Raw genomic sequence first — 24458 nt, forward strand, 5'->3', positions numbered from 1 at the left:
ATCTGGTTTGTTTAACCTCTCAAACAAAAAAAGACTGTCGTTGGCACAAAAACCAGACGGTTATTGCCTTGCCATGAGGTCAGGATTTACAACTTTCTAACCACTGGAGAGGTGAGATTCTAGGAAGGCTTTTTACTAGTGAGGTGTGGTGTAGAGGGGAAAGAGGAGAGAGGAGGAAGAAAAGGGGAAGGCAGAATATCCAACTAGTTTTGAAGAGATCCTGCTAAGCTGAGAACAAGGAGGTCTGATGTAGTATCTGAGACAATGGGAGACAAGGCCCACTGACAGGAATTCCCTTCCATCCTACGATGTGAAGGTGTGGATGGATGGTCACACGTGGCTGAACAGCTGCGTGACAGTTGAGTTGTACAGGTTGTGCACGTGCATGCTTTTTGCTCACCTTGTTCACTGAGTTAGTTAAACTGCCTGGACAAGATACCGGATAAAGAAAGTGTATCTGAATGAATAAAGAAGACAGTAGAAGTGAAAATGTCAACTTAATATAAATCAGAAGTTCTAGCTTCCAAGTGCGTGTTGGTTACTTTTCTGCACTCCACAGCTAAGCTTTGACACAATAAACATGTCTACAGATGCATGATTATGTGTACACATGTGCTTGATATGCATATGATATGCAGTAGTGCAGCAGAAAAGGAAATACCATCAATAGATCCTCAGGTCGATATTTATGTGCAGCATAACCATTGTTGGTTTTGCTTCTGTGATGCATGCGCAGGAACTGTTGGCCTAATGGAAAATGTAAAGGCCATGGAAACATTACTACAGAGCAGCCTACTGTTCCTTTTTCCTGAGTAAAACGAGCAAAGGAAAATTGTGTAGGACAACACCATCCCAGATTTGCTTCAGTACGCTTTGATGCTGATGTATCTGGAAGAGCAAGTTTCCATTTAGGCTTTGAGTTAGGAATCAGTGAATTCATCTGTCTGGCTGAACTGCAAACAGTTCAAATTTCACAGTGCAACATTTTTGAACAGCAGCAGGGAAAAATTTAATTTATTATATTGGCTAATGGCAGATTCTTTTTTGAAAAGCAATGAATATTTGCACAAGTTCCTTAAAGCGATGAAGCAAGCTTCAGTGCTCAAAAAAACCCCACCAACAGGCATGGAGAGGAAAAAAGTATAATGTGCCCCTAGTAATAAAACAAGAATTCCTTTGAAATCATGTTTAGTAGCTAGTCAGAAAGTTTCTCAGAGGAGTAATTTATTCATACTTTTGTCTCTGCTCTGTTGGCAAACAGTTTATCAAAAGTGCTCCATGAGATTAAATATGTTTATCAACATAGGTCTGTGCTTAGCAAACCCTTATGCATGCTAAGCATTGTTATGGCAGAAACCAGCAGATGATGGGGTTAGTGTAAGTACTCAGTGTCCTTCCTTCATTAAAAGTTGCACTGCTTTTAGTTTTGTCACCCAGCTTCTTAGAGATGCCATTGCAAGCTGCAAAGTAGTTTGCTCTCTCTTTTAATCTCCTGACTAGTGTCCGTGCTTGAGAACAGAGTGCCAGTACGCTATTTGATTATTTTTGAGAGTTTAAATGTGTTGTTGAAAATTACCTTTGCTCAAGGGTTGGTACACTAATTGTAAATAAAACCAAGCCACTAATAAAATCCTGACTCATCTAAATTGATCAATATGAAAGCAGACCTCTAAATCTCTGTTACTGGTTAACGTAGGGGAATGAGACAACAAAATTAAGGCACTTCTGTGAGGTCACGGCTCCTTATGAACAGTCATGATATCAGCATCTGAACAAAGTCTATATGATTCTGATAATTCTCCTCAATTTCCTTTTAGAAAAGTTAGTTAATTTGGTTTGACTCCTGGAGTTGTCATTGTTGAACAGAATGTAATCTTTATATATCCGTGAGTCCACCACTGCACCTTTAAGTGGACTTGCTTTGAAATATACACACATGTATACACTTCTACTGACAGAAATTTGTTAATTAGCCTGAGTCTATTTTTATGTTTATTTTACAGCTAATTTAAGATTAAGACTGAGGCGGAATGAAAAAGAAACAATGGCCAACGATTAGCCAAATTTAGCCTTGTAGGAAAGTCCTGACTGAAAAGATAGACACTACAGCATGGCAGAAAAGTCAACACATTCAAACTCTGCCCAGCCAGAGTTGTTTCAGAACTGTTACAAGGCCGGTGTTTTCAGAGAGCTTCCTTCAGGGTCCAGCTGAAGTGGAAAAGGATTTCTTTTTTGGCAGCGGGAGTAGAGGAAAAGAGGTGGGGAGGAGGAAGAAGAGATTTATAAGTCATTTTTCACAATACTTTTTAATTTTCTAGAAAATATATTTTTTCTGTTTGAATAAAGGTGCTTTTTCTTCATTTCTTCTACAGTACACACTATCTGTCCAGTAGAGGTGCAAAATAAGTAAAATTCTGCTGGCTTTGGTCATGTTATGCATCTGGCATAAACTTCCTCTGGACAAAGCTCTTCTTCAAGGCAAGAATTAATTTATCTGATGAAAAGCTCATGACTGTAACATAAAGCCAAGATTTGATCAGTAGAGGTTTACTGTATGTAGCTCTTATCATTGCACACTTCTGCCTCTCATCCCATGTCTCTCTTCTTTTTTAACCTCTCTCTTCAGTACCTGTATATCAACTGCTTTTTTCAGAGATAGCCTGTGACATAGAATAATTTTCAGCTTGTCACTGGGTTACTCTGGCACGTGTTTGACAGTGCAGCCTGTACCTCTCTCACAGTTAAAGCTAAATGGGTTAGTGTTGGAACACTAAGTAATTGTTAGAAATGAAAATTAATATCTTTAAAGTTTTCAGGGGAAGGAGGGCGGGAGGGATGCATATTACCTTGTCAGTTCAATCGAACTCAGTGGAAAAGCAGAAGCAGCACATCTCTCCAAAAAAGTAGATCCCCATTAATTTCCCTGGTACAAAATCAGTGTACTGAACTTCCCCGCTCCCCCAGCATGTTTCAAAACTGAACTTATGATATAAAATCAGTCCAAGTAGGTTCTTACAAAGTGTGTTTTACAGGTACGCAGGTTAGCTGGCAGCATTTTCCTACCTAGCTCCACATGGGCTTCTTAATGATGAACTAATTTACTCCACCTACTTCTGATGCCATTCCAGGGATTTTTTAAACAGAAAGATTAATCAAATGAACCTATTTTAACAAGACTTTTATTGAAAACATACACAAAGTCAACAAGTTATTTAGCTTCTGAATGTACATATTAGAGAATATTCATATTAGAGAAGAATATTTTAAGAAAAGGGGAAATACAACCGACATGCTGCAGTTTACATTACTAAGGCATTGAGGCTTAAGAGCAAGTTATAGTGTGTGTGTCTGTGTCTGTATCTATATACACAAACACACAAACACATACACACAGGTTATCTGATTTGAAACTGTACAGTGCTATGGAATTCGTTATTTTTTGCTTTTTCTATTTTTCCGACACTAAATAAAGCTTTTAACCAAATGGTAGAAGTTGTTCACAGAACAGCAGTTATAATCTACTCTTCAAGAGTTTGCTTACAATTACAATACTAACGATGCACAAAAAACCCCCCAGATCTTCACGGGAAAGTTCTCTCTTACCAAAATGAGGCTCAAGTAAGAAAAACACTAGTTTGCAAAGGCACCGTGGAGACAGGTTTTAATACATTAAATACAACATGAATCATTCACAATAACAAGTTTAGTGTTTCTGGGAACTTTTGTGAATACAACACAGTTGGTCACACAAAAATGTTTCTGTTGATTTGTCTTGGCAACTCAGATACATCAACAGTGTAACAGCATAACAGCTTTGTTCCCATCTGACAGAAAATAATGGCAGTTCTGCAAGGCAAACGTTAAACCTGACCGTATGTATTTATTAATTCCACAGTGTTTTGACAGATTATAGGGGATGCAACTTAAAGGATGCTGACACGCTCACTGAGGGCTTTCATTTCTGTTTCTTCTAGCTTGGTGTTTTCATTGTGGTTAGCACTTGGACTGATAAGGTGGGCTGGATACTGCAATCCATGTTCTCCTGAATACTGCTCCCACCGGGAGTCATCACTTTCATGGGTGATATAACGTTCCCCCATTTTACATTCAAGTTCCCTTAAATCTAACCAGGTTTGATAGTCCTGAAATAGAATAACAGTATTAGTTTTAACATTCCTAAAATAAATTACGTTCCCTTCTACTACCAATATGCAAAGTGCTGTTAACTCGGCAATCTAAAGGTCATGCATCCCTATTGCTCCAGAATGGAAAAATCTTATAATTAATAAATACAAAATCTGCCTATAGAGATAGCTTTCATTTCTAGAGGATTATTTGATAGATTAATTCTATTAATCTCTGTCATAAGCATAGTATGGACATGTTACAGGTTGTTTTGCAGAACGTATCAATAGTCTACAGATTTCCATGACATCTAAATGAGGCATGGGTGGTAAAACGATTCCTTGCACTAGTCACAAGATGAATAAGGAAGAAGAAACATCTTTAAATCATACACGTACATCCTAGTGATCCATATCAGCTAGTCAAGACAGTTGCTCCATCTCAGTATAATGGTGCAGGATATGAATTCATCTTGGCCTAGAAAAAAATCCGCTTTTCCAAACTTAGGCAATTACTGGTATGCTCAAAGAGATGTATACATCTAAACATCAAGGTACTTTGGATCTCCATGTCGACAGTCAAGAGTAAGGCTGGAAACTGGTTTGGTTCTCACACTGTTTAGACCATCATGCTCTGCAGCCTCTAGTCTGCCTAAAGTATATCTCAAGTTTAATAATTTCTTTTCTTATTCCCACCCAAAGCATAGATGAAGCTGCAGTAATAAAGCCAATCCTAGCCCCATGCAAACTAACCTCTGCTCACAATCCTGTATCCAGTTTTCTTTTTTCTCCTTCACCTTGTCTCAACCTAAGACACAACCCTGGTCACCTAGCCAAAGCACCAGAAAGCCCACACACTGTAAATGCATGAAAGCCTTCATCCTTAGTATCTCACATCTTTTGGCCCACTTCTTACACAGACATCCTCTCAGAAATCACCTCTAAGTCTCACTGCCCCGCACCACTGTTATCCTTCCTTAGGCCACAAGGTTGGGCTCTGCTGGAAAGAGGACTCATCTCAACCATGGTGCTAGAGCTCGTGTTGTACTGCCTCACCTTAGTTCACCTCCACTCACTATTGCACAAGCGATAAAAGTGGATGTACAGAGGTGAAGGACTCTGTCCCATCATGTGAGACAGCCAGCATCCTTGCTGCAGGCCTTAGCCTGTCTGGTCCCCAAAGGCTCAGACAAATGCATTCTGCAATGGTTGCCAGGGAGAAGGACGGTCTTGGAGGAAAAGACTGGAGAGTGGCAGGAAATCTGGGAGGAAGAAAGCAAGCCCAGGAGAATTGTCCCTAGGGAAGGCGCGGTGTGGGGTGGGAGGTTGCACTCCTCTTCCTCCTATACCAGCAGGTCACCCTCTACTTTGAGAAACAGTTGCAAATATAAGGTACTGGAGCAGGAGCCAGTTCTCAGTTTGGATAAAGATTCCTTTGGGATTGTGGACTATGCATCTAATCTGTGCCATGCCCGTGTCATGATTACTTTCCTACACGCAAATGTGGATCCCTTGGGAGATCCCACCAGCTGATGTCCCAGCCTGGCCTTGGCCCATCCCCGCCCCATGGAGGTGCCCAATGCCCTGGCCTAGGGTTTTCCCCAGCCTGTCCTGCTCCCTGGCTGGAGGCGGTGGGACAGGCCTTGGCTGCTTGCTGCACTAATTCTGTTTTAGGTCTTTCAACACGCAGTGATTTGGCTGCTGCCAGGATAAAAAATAACATATGAGGAACAGAAGACAGTGGCTGCTAGCATCTCAAAAATTCATAACATTTCAGTTTTCAGCTGAAGATTTCAATTGAAGGTGGCTAATGTATTTTCCCAGAAAGCATACAACTTCACTAGTTCTTCCGATGACTGTGAAACGGCAGACCACTGATTAGTTTTAATAAGAAGTGAATCAGGGTAGACTCCAGGCAATGAAAAAATGTAAGTCAAATTACTATAAAGGGTTTTTTTTATCATGTTCTCAGTAGACAAACAAGATGATAAAATATTTTTGTAGTGTATTTTGAAAACATGAGAGTTCAGCATTGGAATCTAATACTTCAAAAAATAATTAGAATATATGTGTAAATTGGTGAAGGAGTATGAGGTTCTCAGGATCTGAAAACATCTACAGGTTTGTAGATTTGCTTAGATTCTATTGTGCTTAAAGATGAAAACTTTTTATATACTTAGAGCCTAAATACGTAGGAAAAAACATGGAATTCATAGCAATACCTGTAACCATGGGTGGCTTAATGTTTTGTCCACACTGTAGCGCTTTCTCATTTTCACTTGCAACAAATTATTTATGAGATCAATAGCTAGAAAGAAATAATATTGGAAAACATCAGTTTAAATATATTTGTTTCAACTAGGACATACAAACAGAGAGATAAACACATACGGTAGTTGTGAAAAGAGGACAGTTGTCCCTCCTTACTCCAGCTTTTTACAAACTGCAGTCAATGTTGATGTCCCTGAAGGTACCCATGCAACCCTTCCTAATAGGATTACAACTGTTTTACTAAACAGTTGCCTGCTAGCTTGTATACTGACTACCTCTGTGTGTTCATTTGCAAGGCATGCAGCAAATTCTGAAGATAATTCTCACTCAGTTCCTACTCAAGTGAAAAAAATCTCATGTAAGTGAGGACTACAGTATTCTTCAGGTACCACAGTAAACATATATATATAAGCATATATTTCTCTGAGACTCTCAGTATCACTTTTAGATGACTGATAGCAGCACCTTTTCAGGCACTGTGTGGAAGAATCGGGTTTTGTAAGTCACTAAGTCTTGCAATACTACTCTTCTGAACTGAGCATTGCTTCTACCTGCTAGTCAGCAGTCTGGTGTTTCATAAAGGCGAGAGGGTTTCTTTACAAATTTCTTAATTTCTGTGTTTTTGAAGGAGTTGATGATTCAGTGAAGTTATAGATATGTGTGCTGTGGTGCCTGAAGGGAAGAAGCCCATGAGTCAATGACCAGTGCATGGAACTGCACTGAGTGACCCATTTGGAAAAATCTCTGGGATGACATTGCTGAGCTTTGAATGCATCTAATAAAGCCATTAAAAACCAACCAACCAACCAAACAAACAAACAAAAAAAGAGGGTATCATGAAAGGTTAAATTCTGTTCTAGGTGGTGCTAAATGTTCGGCATGTGTTCTGGGGGAAGCTTATTGCTACAGAACAACCGACATCACAAGGAATTATAACATCACTGCCACTTTCCCATTTCATCACAGAATCCCTTGGCTTGTGCAAAGTATGCTGGTTTACATCTTTATTTCCATGTTTATATCCCGGTGACAGGGAAAGATGGTCTTCAAAGTAACACAGAAACATGGCATCACCGAGGGGAATTGGGTCTGAAACATGTCAGATGGACGTTGTTGCCAGCTAGATATTGAAGGAGCTGAATAATCATCTTGTCTGTTTTAAGAGCAGGAGATGGGACAGGATTCTTTAAACTGGTACATGTCTGAGGTGCATTTTGTGCAGCAACGTGGACAAGCTTTTCTTTTTTAACAGAGGCTTCCTCTCTCCAGGCTCCATGTGCTAACTAGACTTTTCTGAGCATTTCTGCCATGGGGCAGAGCACAATGAGCACAATGTCCAGGAAAATGGGAATGTATATGGCATGTATGCAGTAAGTCTGACAGACAAAACTATTCTTAGCAATAACGGACTATTACTAAAGTACCCCTGACTTCCTGGTGCTGAATATTAACTTGGAAATCAAAGCCATTGTGGGAATGAAATAAAACAAATCTCAGGACTTCTGACAAACAAAGCATTGCCAGAGGTTCTTAGCCATGCTTTTCCTGGAGCAGATGGTCCTAATTTTACTTTTTCTGTTGTGGACAAACATATTTAGCTACTGTCTCTTTTAGTGTACAGTACAGTTCATGCTAAATTCCCTAACTCATATTTATTTTGTTCCCTCTCAAAATGTCTGTGAAGTAGATGTGGGATCAGAAAGCCAGTAGATAGCCAATAGGACCACTACTGATAGATGACAGCACTCTGAAAACTCATGTTTTCCAGAACAGTAGGGTTAATCTTTTTCGTCTGTATCAGCAAGAGAAGTTCTTGAGTTCCAAGCTATGAGGAAGAGACAGGAAAGTCAGTCATATGCCACGGACCAGTTATAGAGTGACTTCTGATATAAACTGGGAAAAAGTAGTGGCCATCTGACGCTTGGAAGAGGAGAATAGTTCTTACCCACTGCAGTAAATCTGGGTATCAGCAAACATCAGCATCTTCTGCAACACTGTCAGCTTACCCTTAAATTCAGCAGAATTACAGTAAGACTTCAGTCTGTCTTTTGATAAATAGGCCAGTGCTGAATGTGAATTTAATAGGGTTCCTATTTATTTATTATCTTCAGTGGTATTCAGGTGTATATGATCTTCAGAGATAATTTTTTATCATTCACTATGAATCTCAGTTTGGCAAATAGGTCAAGAACTTGAAGAAAGAGTTGATTGTCCAGGGAACTGAATTCAGTCAGCTAATGGTTGAGACATAAGTGCACGTTTCCCAAGATGTGCCTATGTAACTGCCAAGTACCTACTGAATATTCTTCCTGCCATGGAGTATTGATAATGTCTTTATTATGGATCTTTTGTCCAACCCACTGGAAGCAGGTATGACCGTGAGCCTTACAAGTGATGAAATTATACATAGTTATTCAGCCTCCCCCAAGTTACAACAGGATGAAGAACCCTTTGCCCCCTTTTTTTCTTCCCTTCAGGACAATGACATACTACATGTAGTAACATTTCCCTTCGTACGTTTTCAAATGTAGGTGAAGAATGAGATCAAACTCGAGTTTCAACAGCAAAAAAGGATTTGCTATTTTTTACCAGGAAATCATGCAATCCAAGAAAAAACACTTGTCAAGCGTAAGAGTTCTGAGTATTAGAAGTCAAGACGCAGGCGATACGTACTGGTAACAAAAGGACAGTGCTGTGTAAAGGAAAGCAGAAGATAGGGAGTTCAATATAGACAGGCTGAGTGCTGGAACTGAAGGATTAAAGGATTTCCTTAGGGATCTGGAATAGTCTGTTAATGAGAAAACTCTGAATTTAACTGCTGCTAACTAAATTGTAGAGGTTCAGACACTGATAGGTTCTGTGGGACTACTCAAAGGAAATGAGGAAAGATCCTGGTTATTCTCTCTCTTTCAGCTTACAAAAAACCATCCTGTCCTGATAGTCTCCTCACAGCCACTACCTAACATAATTTGGTCTGGCTACAGTTCATATAAGATGGACAAACAGTAAGATTCATGTTGACTCAATTTCAGAATTTTAAAAAAAATAGATAATTAATAGTTTGATGATTACTTTTTGAGTTGTACTGCTTAAAAGCACTGGAAATAAAAATTTGGAAGGTATTAACATTTAGTTTAGACATACAACTCAAGTGTGATTCATGGGACCAAATTGGGGCACCAAATGTTAGGAAATTAAATTTTCTGTCTAGGAAGATAAAGCAGTTTTGAGGAAAGGGGAGCAACTACACTGTATTTTAAATTAAATTTTATTAATTTTCACTAGAGACTGATTATTTTTTTTAATCAGGTTTTAAAGTAATCCCTGTCAGACATTTTAGGAGCTTTATAAAATTTTATAATATTCCTCTGTAAAATTAATAATTCAATAAATGCAGAGAGTTAGAAAGACCACCTATGGTCTGCACACCTTCTACAGGAATCCAACAGGTTATCACCAAGGAAGCAACCTGTATGCAAGCTCTGAGAGGATTATGGTATTGCTTTTCCTAACACATTTATGGGCTTCTGTTTACTTCCCATGATCTAAGGATAGTGTAAGTAGCCAGCTGAGAGCTTATCAAGTTCCAGGAGCTGGAGACTTTGCTAAAGGAGATAAACTAGCCAACTGCTGCAGTAGCATGACTATGGGTCATTTACATAGGTGATCATTCAGCAGAATCCCCAACGGGAAGATTCAAATGCAGCTTTAAAAAGCTGTATGTCCCCTTGATTTTAGGAAAGATTGCTCTTTAGTTGCATTTTACTGGAAAGAACCTCCAGAGTCATGAGGTTCATGTTTCTAAACTGCTTATGGTACTTTATTATTATGGCAAATAATTATAGTAAAGACACAGTAACAATTTTCACCCTAAGTGTCAAATTAACACAATAATGACAGTTTTCATAGGAATGACTGCTTTAACTCAATTAGGATGTAACTCACACATCAACACAGAAGTTTACGAAATATCCGAAAACCCTATTATGAACCTACCATTCATTTAGTCCTACCATACAGACTTTAGCTTTTCACATAAGTTATAAAAAAGAAATCACCTTAAGGATATCAAGAAAAGCAGTGCTGAATTAGCAATAAATTTATACTTGGGTCCAGAATTTTTAGAGTATACCCATAATATTAGCTACTCCTACAGCCATCACTATCAAAAATTTAAGCTGCTGCCATTAATGTAAAACTTAGGACTTCCTAGGCCCTGGATTCTTCTGAGTATAGCTCTGTTGATTAGTGGCATAATTTTTTCATACACATAAACCCCTTCTCTATTGCTGGTCAATACAGCTTTGTTGACAAATGCTGTAGTATACATGCAGTTATTTTGGCAAAAAATAATCTTCAGCTGGCAGAGCTTGCTATTTTCAGGGAGACGGATTCAAGAAATCCTTGGCAATTATAAGCTGCACCTCTACAAGAGAGGTTTTCTAATACTAATCTATCCTAGCAAACGTGTAAGTAGAGCCAACACCTTAGTTTAAACAGCTAGTTAAAAATTTACTGAGGTAGAGAGCATCTTTGAGCTGTAACATGCATTTGACCTCCTCGTACTTAATGCGTATTCATGTGACTTTCTCATTAATGTGTGAAACAGAGTTCCTGTTCGCGTTATGCTGAAACAAGTCTATATAAATACTGGCTTGAAGGCAGCTGTGGTATTTATTTCTGACTCAAAAGCAGTGTAACAGGCACACCATGATCAGATTTAATGCATGGAAGAAATTGCATTGTTTCTTCACAAATTATTTAATAATATGAAGTAATGCGAAGCACCTAATCAACAGTGTGCCCATCACATAGCTCATCAGGCTAGTAGTAATAGCTGTGTTGGTAGCTGATGAAAAAAAATTATGAATACAATGATTTATGAAAATTCCACAACAGAACGAAAGACACTATGAATAACCCAAAGCTTAACATAGCACATTTTAGGACCATGCAGTTCACAAGAACAGCCACCACAGTGAAGACACACTAGGTAAAATACACTAACAGGCAGAGGGTCAAAATCCTTCAAGGAGTAACCTGTAGCTAAGACATAATAAATCTTTTGAGATGATGCAAATTTGGTGGACTGGAAGGTCAAAGTTGGAAACAAACAGGAATGCTGTTGAAAATAGCTCCACGTTTGACAGATGTGAAATTTAAAGCTATGAAATAGGAGAGAATTCTGCAAGTAGATTCCTCTGTATTTAATATCTAGCAAAATTCCACAATGAAGCCTGAATTAAGGTCAAATTGTCATACAGCAATTCGGTGAATTTGGAAATGTAAGCTGGCTTGACAATCATTGAAAACAGAACAGAAATAGTAGATTGGGCAATGGAATGTTGAATGGCTGTGACAAAATCTGGTTTTATACAAGATACCCAAAGCTTACCACAGAAACTACCTCTCTACAGTAACATCTTACAATTCAATTTAGACATACAAACACAAACTCCGTTTTTGGGGAGTATTCTTTCAAAAGAGAGAAGCTATTGGAAGAAGGTGGGAAAATGCAGCCGCTTAGTGGGGGTGGAAATCAGAATTCCCTAGGGAGGAATCTGTGAGATTGTGCATGTGTGTGTGTATATATATATACACAATCTCTGAAAAACCTTAAAATGTAAAGCGATTGGGTTTGGTGAAGTTAGAGAAAGGATTTTGTGCGTGAGGGCTAAGCTTTGGGAAAAGATGCTCACAGAAATGTTCCGAATGGATAATCAGTTGGGAAAAATACATTTCTGAGAGCTACAAAAATTGAAAGATCTTAGTTTTTCTAGATTAAGTTTTAATGGGGGAAGAGGACAGACAAAGCATTGCACAAAAAAGCTGGAATTGCTCAGCAGGAAGAGTTGATGAGATAAATCCAGATGTTATGACATCAGACAGACACATTATGGAGAGAAAAGAGTCATAGTCAATGATTAGACCACATTCCCGAGTGGCAGAGGAGACAGAACTGTTGATAGCAACTGAAAGACATTAGACACTCAAAAATATTATCCTCGAATGGATTCTGCCTTCTTTCTTGGCTTGTGATTGACTGTAGTTTTCTATTTTAAAAATTGCTAGGAAATGCTACAGAAAAAGTAATTCTCAAGAAAATAAACTAACACAGACCACACTATTTCATTCATGACACACTTTTCCTCCAAAACATAATTTCTTCCCATATGTTTTTGCTCTGAACCTGCCAGACTTTAAGTGTATTTTTTATATAATCATGCAGTTTAAACTGTTACGGGTCATGTGTTTTTACAAATCTATTGCCTCATTATTAGTGCAGTTTAGAATTTTAAAAGCCAATTGAATTTTACCTTAAGACCAATAATTGAATAAGGAACACAGAATGGGAACATTGAGGCTACTTTACCACTGTTGTTCCTTTTCCAAACACAATGTTTAGATACGACCTATCTCTTTTTTTTTTTTTTTCCTTTTAAAGTTTTGCTACCCTCTGCATTCCAGCTCCCAAATTAACATGCTGTTGCTTGGCAATATCAGAAAAAGCATCTACTGAGCACTAAAACCAAAACGGTGATAAACACAGCATCATTCACTCTAATTTGTGCTCTATCCATTAAATGCAAAGGAATATGTGATTTTGCTAAAAAGTAAAGTATCTGAGCTTTTAATTCCTCTCTGATTACAATAAAAATAGAAGTAAACATGGCGATACCTAAGTTTAGCTATTCTTAAACTTTTTAGATGAATAATGGTCTGAAAAGAGTGCTGAAATAACTACAGTTGCAGTAGGTTTTACATCCAATTTGGCTCTCCAAGACAGAATAATAGTCATAAGCAAGAAACAAAAGGTTTGAGTGCTGTTCTGCTTTCCTCAGTGTCGATTTTTGCAATAGGCATGCAAAAATTCCTAACGCTGCTTTCATTAGCCACTCTGTGACAAATTATATGCTCTTTAATAAAACCATTGTTTCACAGGCACTGGCAATACACTTGGTTGATGATCACTTCCCTTAATCTAAACTGAAAATTGCATAACAAGGTAAAACCCCCACAACTTTTGAAACATATATGGTTCCACTAAAAGTACATACACTGAATTTCAAGCAATGAGTTATTGCAGTTTAAACAGCAGCTAGCTCAGGTGTATCAGCTGTGTATGTTCGTGATCCTAACCTGGTACAGTTGTGAGTAACCCCACCCCCCTCCATTGTTTTAGGGTGTCTGTCTTATCTGCCATCACTTGCTTTGGGCATCAAGCAGGATTGTTGATATAGACAGCAATAGGTTTGAATAAACTTTTTTTTTTTTTTAGCTCAAATTGATATATAATTCGTTCTACTATTACTCACTGTTCTACAACAAAGTTTCTAAGATTATCATATTATGAACATTCATAGCAACCAGTACTGACATATTTCAGCAGTAAAAAAAGAAGAAAGTCATGCACGTAGCATTTTATATGGTAGGAGAACCTGAGCATTTTCATTGGCATGCATAAATCAGAGTTAATATTAATTCTTTTAGATGGTAGCCAAGCTATTCTAAGTTCATTGAATTCTCAGTTTCTGCCTGCTGTTACTGAGGCATATTACATATAGTCTCTGGATGAAGTTATCACTTTTAAAATCTAGCTATAATGTACAATTCATAGAATCCATTGTTACAGAGTGCTTGGACTCAGCACTGTCTGATGGACGTATGAGAAGAATGCAGTAATGGAGAAAAAGAAGAATATTTACATTAGTTTTACTTATGGTAACTTCTGGACAAATGGCTCCTATTTTTCAAATTCGCACACCATAACACTTTAAAAAGATCTTTCTTACCTGCATTAAAGATAATATTTATTTTGCATTTCTTTTATCTGCTACAATGATACTTGTCTAATCAATATTGGTTTCAATTTTTTAATGCTATAGCAGCGCAGCAAAATTTTGGTTGAAGGCTTCTGTGAAGACTGTGGTTGTTTATTATGTGTTAAAGTTCTCCCAAATATTGGCACAAGTTTTTAAATGTCAATAAATAAATTGGACTAACTACTGGATCTTCAACATTTTTTCTTTCTTATGAGTAAAAACATAACTGAAATAATTTTGTTTTAATTTTAAAACAAAGAATAATGCTTCTTGCAAGAAAATATCTGTGTAGATCCTTCAAGACAAACAGCAATTTCAATCATACCAGCTTGAAAGAGATAGGTTAATCAATGTTTATTTACAAAGACCTTGCTGGATTCTGCAGCAGCATCACATTCCACGCTGTGATATAACTCCCTTACAAGCTTGAGCGGAAGAACTAGTTGATGATAATTAATGTCCTCCTGGGAGAATTATTGCTATGATACAAAATCCAGGTAATAGTTAAACAAGAAATCTACTGTGCCTTTAAAAGAAATCTATAAAATTAAAAAAAAAAAAAAAAAATCGTAGTCATGTATGTTAAAACTTCTGTTGAAAAATGTTCAATGATTAAGAATAATTGGCAAAAAGAATAATGGAAAAGATATGGCAGGCAAATACCCAATTCATTAGCTTAATCTGTTTGGGAAGCTGGAAGAGCCCATGGCAAGCTAAAGGAAGATTTTCAAGTGCACAAATGTAACCTGTTGGGATTGAAACTAATTCTCTGTCTGAATTTTGTAGATTTATAGCACTTAGTGCAGAAAAATTCATGAGCCCAGTGTATTTTAGCTTGAGATGAGCTTCATGTTATCATAGTTCACATTTAAATACATGTACCTTTTCAAATCATTTTTATTTGCAATGTTGAGTAAGCAACTTAATAAAATCTTTAAAATCATCTGTGTTTCCCCCCCCAATTATTCAATGATTTATAGCATCAATTATGATGGCACTGTTCAGAATTGTAATCCAGATTAGATGTGTTAGGACACCAGGTAGAGATTTGCATTTTAACCACGCTATATGGTCATAGATAACAGAAACCGGATGGGGCCAGCAGGTGTACAGGGTCCATGCACCTGCCCTCTTGTGACCTGTGCAGGAGTGTGGACCAGAGTAGCTGACATGAGAAAACCGTTCCTTTATTCCCCCTAGCTAATCTGGAGTTTCAGTTCAACTTTGAGCTCTAAAAGTCAGCATTATCAAGTAATACTTGGACAGAGATCTAAACTCCAACTCCCCATGTTAAACATAATGGATCGTTCAGACTTTTTTCAGGTTTTCCTTTTGCACAATAGAGTGGCTCATCAGCTAGGAATTCAAAATATACAATAAAATCACAATGTATAAGCAGATTTTAACTTAGTAGTTTGTTAAAGTGTGTTCTTTCCCACCCTTCTGCATACTTGCAGCCTGATGTCCATTAACTCTTAATGAAGGCTGTGATTCTATGAAAGGAGAGACAACACCCCAGTAGGTGAGTTTTCTGTAGGTGCTCTACTGAATCTTCACCTCTGAATTTAGAAATTGATCTTCTGTCTACCACAGTAGAAACTTGTGGGAGACAATTTCTTGCAGCCTCTTGTGTGTTGATTGCTGTTTGCTTCTCTCTAGTGCCAGATAAAGCATTGCTGCCAACAGATTCTGTCAGCTTACATATCAGAAGTGTGTGGAGGTTCAGGAGGACTTCAGTGTGTAATTGTGCAGATTTATAGGTTCTTTTTTTTTTTCTCCCATAGATCTCATCAAACTTCATCTGCCACCGAGATAAAACAACAGACAATGCTCTCAAATAATTTTTCAGCTGAGAGTTTCACATGGCTATAATATATATTATAGTAAGCAGTAGTCACGCTTACCATTAACATGTAAGTTAAACAGGTCACCTGAAACTCAGAAAAACTGTACTGTAAATAACAGAAATTGTAATTTCTAATACTTTAATTCAATTTGGTACATATTACAATTCAGAAAATATAAGAATCTGATGTTTTTCTTTCCTTTGCTTTAAGACTTATGAAGCACCCTTGCAAAAAGTTAAGGATGTAAAGACAATGAGAAAATAAAATAAAATAAATAAATAAAATAAAACCCACAGCAAATCAAGTTGCCTGAAAATGTTTGTTATGTACAAGAAATGTTGGTGAAACTAGAACTGATATTTTTGTTAAATGCCCTACTTAATTGTGTTTAGACACATCTTTAATAGAATTCATTCACCTTCCTTAAAGATGTTCATAGCGAATTATTCACATTGTTCTTTTACTATCAAAAGTCTTTGATGCCATTGACCAGAACTCTAGTTTCAAAAGTCCCGTTGGCTATCTCCAAGCCTTCCCCCTCACTGCAAAAAGTCTCTTCTATGACACTTTCTCACATTGCTCTTGAAACCTCACCTGCTTGGAATTGTTCAGTATCTTTTTTATCCTCTCCACAGAAAGACTATCAGGGTACACCATCCTACTGAACGCAAACTAAATTACTGGCACAAGTAGAATGAGAAAAAGACTGCCGAGGCACTAGAGCTGAAAGAAGAGGTACAGAAGTAAATATAAGCAACACCAGTTCCAGCAGCTGAGGTTCCCCAAAAGATTCTACAGCGACCCAATCTGTAGGTGGCTATGTGCCTCCTTCAACACCTTCTGGAGACATCCCACGCTAGAGGATTACGCCACGTGCAGTCTATACATGCTCTGCGGGAAATGTCTAAAGCAGCTGATAGCGCAAAACAGAGACTTTACATGATGGTACATTATTGTACCTTGAACTTTTAAATCTTTTTTTTTCACTGGTATGTACAGGGGAAAAAAATATAAAAGCAAAATACAACTATTCTTTTTTAGCATTTATATAAAAAGCCACAAACAGATTTACCTTCATGAGAAATTTCTTTCCATGGATTAGGTGGATACATGAAAGCAGCATTCTGGATTTGGTCATGTATGTCTTCATCTTCATTGAATGGAAAGGTACCACTGAGGCTTACATAAATGATGACACCCACAGACCACATATCCAGAGATCTGTTATAGCCTTTGTTTCTCAGCACTTCTGGAGCAAGGTAGGCTGGCGTTCCCACAACTGAACGCCTAAATGATTTCTCTCCAATGATTCGGGCAAAGCCAAAATCACAAAGTTTTACCTGTTTAAAGAAAAATGCTATAGTAAGACAGACACTTTTATTATCAAATACATAGTTGAGGAACTTTTATCGTGGTTTAGTTGCAAGATGCATCTCTACTGTTCCTTCAAGGATACTTTTTTTTAAACTCCTCTTTGAGAGGAATACCCTTATTCCACCGAGACATTAGACCAGGTTACCAGTCCATTGCACCTCCTCTATTCCTTCACTTCATGAATAAACCACGGTAAAAGCAGTAACACAGGACAGCTTAGAATGAAAGAAATACAGTTTTGGATGGGCCTAAGCTCAGGCTCCCGGTGAAAGTAGTAATACAAAGTAATACTTACTCATTCATAACATAAAAACATGGCAAACAGAAAAATTGTTTCACCTATGGCTTTCTCCTAAATCAAGCAAGTTGACAAAATTTAGTTCTTGAAATTCCACTTTTATTTTATTGTGGACCTAGTTACACTCTGCCTCTCTGCAAACTTCCTTGTCTGATTTCTTCAGAGGGACAGATTTAGCTGCTTAAAAATTCTCACTTAACGCCTCAGTATAGATCCTTCCTTTCCAATTATTGATATTGGTATTATTTACAAATTATCAATAGTGCTCCTTTTGAATATGGGCAGTTGGAGGAGATTATAGCTGAACTCTGCAGATCAAAGGTAACAGGAGCTGATATAAAAGCTGATACCTTTTAATGAGAAATAGAACAATGAGCCAGAAAGTATATTTAAATATTCTGCAATCTACCTGGCATTTACATTCATAAAATTAAAGAAGCAGCTCTTGTTCTTCATGAGCTCTACCTTAACTTTCAGAAAAATAACTGTCTTTCTGGTGACTGCTTGCAAATTGTCACTTATCTGGACCAAATCAACCAGATAAGTAATTTGTGCTGTAATGGTGAGCAAATAAGAAACAATCACACAAGCAGTTATGTCACACTTGAAAATCTAGTTGAATATTTTAGGTAAATGACAGAAGGCAAGGATTTTCAAACGTCATCTTTGGAAAGTTTTTTGAATAGATGATCAGTTTTTTCATATCTGAAAATTCTGTGTAGTTCCTGGAAAAGGTACGGACAGGTCACTAATCACTTTTTTGTTTGTTCATAAAATAATCATTGCTAACAGTTATTAATTTGAACAATTTATCTTAAGAAAGGGCATTTTCTACTCGCCTGTGGGAAAGGATCAGCTGATGCCAGTAACACATTTTCTGGTTTGAGGTCACAATGAACAATATTTTTGAAATGCAGGTGTCTTAAAGCAACAAGGATCTGTGAAGAAACAAATCAGAAAGAAATTCAGTTTTAAATGTCTTTTTTTTTTTTTTTTTAATTTTATATTGTTCAGACAATATCAGTGATCAGAGAAGCAAGGACTGGTGTAGAGAGAAACAATCCAACAAGAATGTACCTTTTACAAGAATGTCTACAGTGGAAAAAGAAAGAGAAAAAAATGTCAGCTGCTATTTGCTGTGCCTCAAGTTTTCTTGATGTTTCACTGTATTGAAGAATATAGCTTTTCCCTCTCCAAAGACTTTATATTCTAAACATTTTTTTAAAACTGGGTTCTAAGTTTTTTTGTTGTGTCTAAAAGTCTAAAAGTTGACTTTTTTGTGTGTGAAATCTTTGGATGCAGAAACATTTGCAAAATGTCCTTCCAGATCTAAATTCACTCAAAAAATTTCACAGAAATATTATGTGATCCAATTTAAGCATTTTCTTGAGGAGAGAAAGCATAAGCAGCCTTGCATGTATTTTTATTCTGTTATACACACAAGAACATGGCAACAGAGTGTAATGTAACCATCCTATTCCTGTGGCTTTAACTCCATTCCTTGTGTCTGGTCAGGGGCTGGCAGAATTTCCCACTATATTAGAGCAGGGAATGGCGAGGAGGCCGAACGAACCTGGGAAGGCAAGAAACCAAATTCTGAAGCTGGTGGCAGTTTGGCCCATGAAAGCCTGAAAACTAGGGAACCTGCTACGTTCTACCCCAAATAATAAACTTCCACCGTAACACTGCTCCTGCTCCTTTCTTTTTCCTGACTGCTGAAACACAGGCTGCTCTGACTCTGAGGTGGCTCACTGCTCAATAGCGTATCTAAATTTAAACCAGTATTATGGGCAGCCGAAGAAGCAATATGATAATATGACAACAGGAAGAACAAAAAAAAAAACCCAACCCAGATCACATTGTTAACAGAAGTCATACAGGAAACCAGACTCATTTAATCAGAGATAGTGCTGAGATCTAATCTCAGCACAGAAAAGATGCGCAAAAGTGCACAGCATGAACTGCAATGGTTAGGCATGAGGAAGTTCAAGAGACTCTAATTTCTTTATGTAGGTCTTCAACGGTTTGCTGTTAGTGCTTTGCATCCCCTTCTTGTGCTTAATTCTTCAAGCATATGAGAAACTTTAGCTTGATGGCCCTTCCATCCAGCAGCCAGAGCGCTGCATATGTATCTAGTTCTAGGTCCTCTTAATGGTTTACTACCTATCAGATAATGTACACAAAAGCTGTCTTACCACCCCGATACTATAATTTGAGCTTTCGTTAATCAAAGCAGTAAATTATGCCAAAAGCAAAACATAAGAAACAGTGATAATAATTGACCTCAAATCTCTTTCTAGGTCTATAATTAATTTCTTACCTGAGTAATTAAAAACTTTGTTATTCTCTCTGGCAATCTGCCCTTTTCACTTGACAAGATCATCTCCAGCATGTCTCCATGGAGTTTTTCCATAACAACAAACACTCTTTCCGGAGTCTCAAACATACACTCCAGATTTACAACCCCAGGATGATGAAGATTCTATTAAAGATAAATACCGCACGAGATTTCCCAACATGATCAGTAGGTTTTATCATTACACAGCCAGTCTTCAGACCCCCCTAAACCAGACAATGTTTCAGTATTTCATAATATAAACTGTGTGCCTAATCTGTAGGCAACAGGCATGAAATTTTTAGGGACAGTACAGGAGAATGGATGAACTTCAAATTAGTTTAACAAACACATTTTCCTTATTGTGCCTGGTGCTTAAAACTGGATAAATTTTAATTCCTAACGTGACATTGCCAATACATTTGGTCTTGGCTCTTTATGCAGATTAAGCAGCAAAAATAGTAGTGATTATCAATTAAATTAATTCTCATATTATCTGGTATTTATAGAAATATATAAATGGAGTTAATACAGTAAAAAAGAATAGAAAAATACCTGTAAAATTGCAACTTCATTACGAAGTTGACTTTCCTGTTTAGTTGGAAACCTTAGTTTGTCAATTATTTTAATGGCAACATCTCTTCCTGTTTTGCGGTGTTTTCCTGTATTAATAAAACAAAAGGCCTCTATAAATTAACATGATTAATTCTGAAAAATGTTCCACTTTCACTGGATTGTACAAATGACCACAACCAAGTAATTCTCAGAGCAGGTTTGCAGCAAATTAAGTCACGTAAGTCACCAAAAGTTTTCTGTCATTTCCCTTCTTTCTACCCTTTGACAAGAGAACTTTTCTCATTATCATCTGACAAAGCTGTTTAAACATGTAAGAAACATACATATATGAGAAAGCCAGCTCTGCATTTCAAGAACATAGATGCAAAGTTAACTTTCTGATATATATATATATATATATATATGTATGCTTGTTCATATACTTAAGCTGCATTCTCTGCAATTGGCAGGTTGTAGGCTTAGTCCTTTGATAGTAGTTCCAGACTGGCAAATAATGAAATAGGTGATCGCCTTTAGGCATGTGAGTGCATGTCCCAGGTTTATCAGAGACCCACAGAGATTCTTCAGGGAGAAACTTGTTTAGTTCTCACTTCACACGGTCTCAAACAACAGCTGTACCTAAACACACCCCCAAAAACTGCTGAAAAAAAGGAGGAAAAAGAGAGGAAAAATGGATAACAAAATGAAAAAAAAGAAACAATTCAACCAAACTACTGAAAAACAAAGGAAAAAAGCTCACAAAAGCATGCCAAGAAAAACAGTAGGAAGAAGAAATTATAATTTTTTTTCTTCTTCCATTATAGTTCTCAAAAAGAACAGTTTTCTGCACTTCAGGGTCTTCTTTACTAGAGCTTACAGAAAGCATAAAGCTATTAATATACAGTGACCCATGACTGGGTAGAAAACTTCAAATTACAAAAAGACTTTGTCAACAAAAAACAGTTTCATTGTTTAATGAATACTGCTTATATAAAACATAATTTCTTTAACAAAACGTTTCAGAATCCAATACTTTCACCATTAAGAAATTTTCTATCATCTTAAGCATAACTGTACAGCACACCAAAGCCTTACCTCCATAAACAATTCCAAATTGTCCTGATCCCAACACCTCATCTGGGAAGATTTGGTATACAGTGCTAATATCCTGTTTATATAAACATAACAAATATTAAGCCCTGAGATATGGAAACAAAATTTGTATTTCATTTGCTTTTTCTAATGGGAAGTACCATTCATTTACTATAGTACATTTCAAAATATATTATCTGTCAGAAACATTCATGTGAGTTTTCTTAAAAGGCACGTTAACTGCAATTGCTGTAAAAGCTGCTGCACCTTCGATAGGTTTCAGCCACTGCCATCTTCCAGGCAAGTAGTCCCCAGCACAGAACATTACACTTTATCTTTGTGAAATTTGAAGATGAACATACATATGGAAAGAGAGTCTTGTTAGCAACATTCTACCCCAAAGTCCCAGGATCCCAGATCTAGGAATTACTGCTGGGTTTTATGAAAAGGGAGAAACTACGAATTTAAAATATTCTTGAAAAAGTTCCTATGTCAGCTCATGTCATGGAAATGCAAGTGGTTTCTTAGTTTATAGAAAGCTTTGTGAGTATCAGCAGTTCTGGGCTTTAGCTGTTTGTGTTTGTCCTCCGAGATGGGTAAAATATTCCAGCCGTGCCAGAGAGGGAGTCTCACGTCTCACTAGTTCTTAGGGCCTAAACACAGGCTAAAGCACAAGCTGTTAGCAGATTCATTTGGGAGTCTCAAACAAACCTCAAGTCTTGGAGCTCAGTTTCATTTTCATGATATTTAACCAGCAGCACATACGAAGAAGAGTAAAAGAACACCAAGGAGTTGATAATAAAGGTTGTCTCGCTTTTTCTTAGGAAACAAATGGACACATCCTTCCCTAGCAGGCAATTTTTTTCTGGCAAATACCAGAGCTGCCCCAAAGCTGTACTCGGCTGCAGGCAGTCCTGTTTATTTCCTCTGCCCGTGAAACAGAAAACCAGCCGCGTGACTGTTTACCTTGACCGCATGTCCTGTGTCTAACAGTTCTAGTGTAAAAGAAACCCAGACTTATCTACATATGTGTAACAACATATGTAACTCTTCCTTCGGACAGAACTTCATCTTCGTACAGCAGAGAATATCTGATCTCTCGCGATGACAGGAAATGGTGTATTTATCAAGGCTTGTGATTAGCTTTACGAAGTTCAGCTGACAAATTCCATGAACTAATAACTTCTACAGCTTGCTTTTCCTTTTGCTAATTAACATCCTGCAAGGATCCATAGTTAAATTCTGTGTTAAGGGAAATTACCCATGTATAATTCTTGCGTCTCAAGAAAAGGTGCCATGAAGATGATTTTTCTCAGAAGTTAGCAAAGCTAATTGTTTGTTAATTTCTACAAAGTAAGCGAAAAATGGCTGATGGGAACTCCTCTAACCTTCCCCTTTGCAGAACAGATCAATGACTTCGCAAGCTTAATCATAGCACGTCTAGCACCAGCATCCAGAGAACACTCACCACGTTTTCTTGAACTTGGCAGTTTGACACAGAAATACTGATGGATATATCCCCTGGGGAAGAAAGTAAAATATACTTTAGATTGCTGTGCTTTTAGTTTCAAACATGTAGTAATAGGAAATGACATTTACATTACATCAATATCTACTGAGAGCTCTAGAAATTGGACCAATTAGGACAGCTTGTTCATCTACCAGTCAATATAAAATTACACCAGCCCACAAATATGTGACTTGAACAACAGTTTTGCAGTGTATGGAAAAAACCAGAATTATACATTTCATGATTAATTTTTTAATAGTGGAATCTCATAATTCCCATTTATAAGCTAATTATTGCTTTTTTGCGTTCTATTTTGGGGCTTTATACCTCATGCAAGTAACATAACTGCAACTAGGGTAAACTGTTTTTATTTAGTGGATTTAATAATAATTTTTGTTTATAGTGTCACCTACAATGTATTTGATGCTATTCAGATGAAGGCCAATACACGTTCAAATTGGTCTGCTTACTGTTAAAAGTAATGCACATTTCAACTGTCTTAAGAAACATTATTAAAACACATAATGGAAACAAAAACTTGCACTTACGCTTTAATACAACAAATACCAGATCCAACCTCTACAAATTCAGAGCTTAGGATGTTGCCATAAGCATTTTGAACTCCAAACCTACTGAGGGGTTCAATGAAACTTGAGAATATGCCTATTGCTAACTGTATTACACAAAGACATCATTTTGGGGAAGAAAGAATGGTTCTTTGGAGCATTGCCGCCTCCGTCTCCTACCTCTGCGTAGAATCCTGTTCATGCTGACTTTTCATTTTCTTAGTACAGATTTCAGCCTCATTGAAACCAGTGTCCTCTGCCATAAAGCCAATATTACAGACTGAAGACACTCGCTACTACCCATCAGCACCTCTCCTAGTTGCAGTAAGTAGCATGAGTAACTTCTGCCCTGTGTGACTTATTCCCTTGTCTTTTCCTTAGGCATAGACTGTTTTTGGAATGTAATGTTTCAGTCACATAGAGGCTTCTTTATCATTGCCAATTTGTTTTCAAAACAAATTGTGCTGCTTGAAAAAAAAGAAAAAAAAAGCATGGACAAAGACATGTCTTGGACTTTGAGCAGAAGACAGAAGGTTGCTGTCATTCTCACTCCCCACAGGAAATTGTTCTAAAGGTCTCAGATGACCTTAATTTTTGCAAACAAACCCCAAAGACAACTACTAACTTGTAAAGAAAATTTTCAAACTTCCCAAGAGAGAGAGA

At 37.3% G+C, this 24458-nt stretch overlaps 1 protein-coding gene across 5 annotated transcripts in view; it reads right to left on the reverse strand.

Annotated features, from left to right (window-relative positions):
* Positions 1 to 3163: 3163 nt before the first annotated feature.
* Positions 3164 to 24458, reverse strand: part of PRKD1 (protein kinase D1) — a 151535-nt gene continuing 130240 nt past the window's right edge. For all 5 annotated transcript variants that reach the window (XM_076344964.1, XM_076344962.1, XM_076344963.1 and 2 more), the window contains 8 exons: positions 23188 to 23240; positions 21723 to 21795; positions 20628 to 20734; positions 20058 to 20219; positions 18577 to 18675; positions 17138 to 17405; positions 6347 to 6432; positions 3164 to 4142 (listed from right to left, as the gene is read on the reverse strand). In XM_076344964.1, the coding sequence (XP_076201079.1) occupies positions 3924 to 4142; positions 6347 to 6432; positions 17138 to 17405; positions 18577 to 18675; positions 20058 to 20219; positions 20628 to 20734; positions 21723 to 21795; positions 23188 to 23240 (1067 nt within the window). In that variant the 3' untranslated portion in view covers positions 3164 to 3923. The remainder of the gene's footprint in view (positions 4143 to 6346; positions 6433 to 17137; positions 17406 to 18576; positions 18676 to 20057; positions 20220 to 20627; positions 20735 to 21722; positions 21796 to 23187; positions 23241 to 24458) is intronic.

This window comes from Aptenodytes patagonicus, chromosome 7 (genome assembly GCF_965638725.1).
Source record: "Aptenodytes patagonicus chromosome 7, bAptPat1.pri.cur, whole genome shotgun sequence".
Lineage (NCBI taxonomy): Eukaryota > Metazoa > Chordata > Aves > Sphenisciformes > Spheniscidae > Aptenodytes > Aptenodytes patagonicus.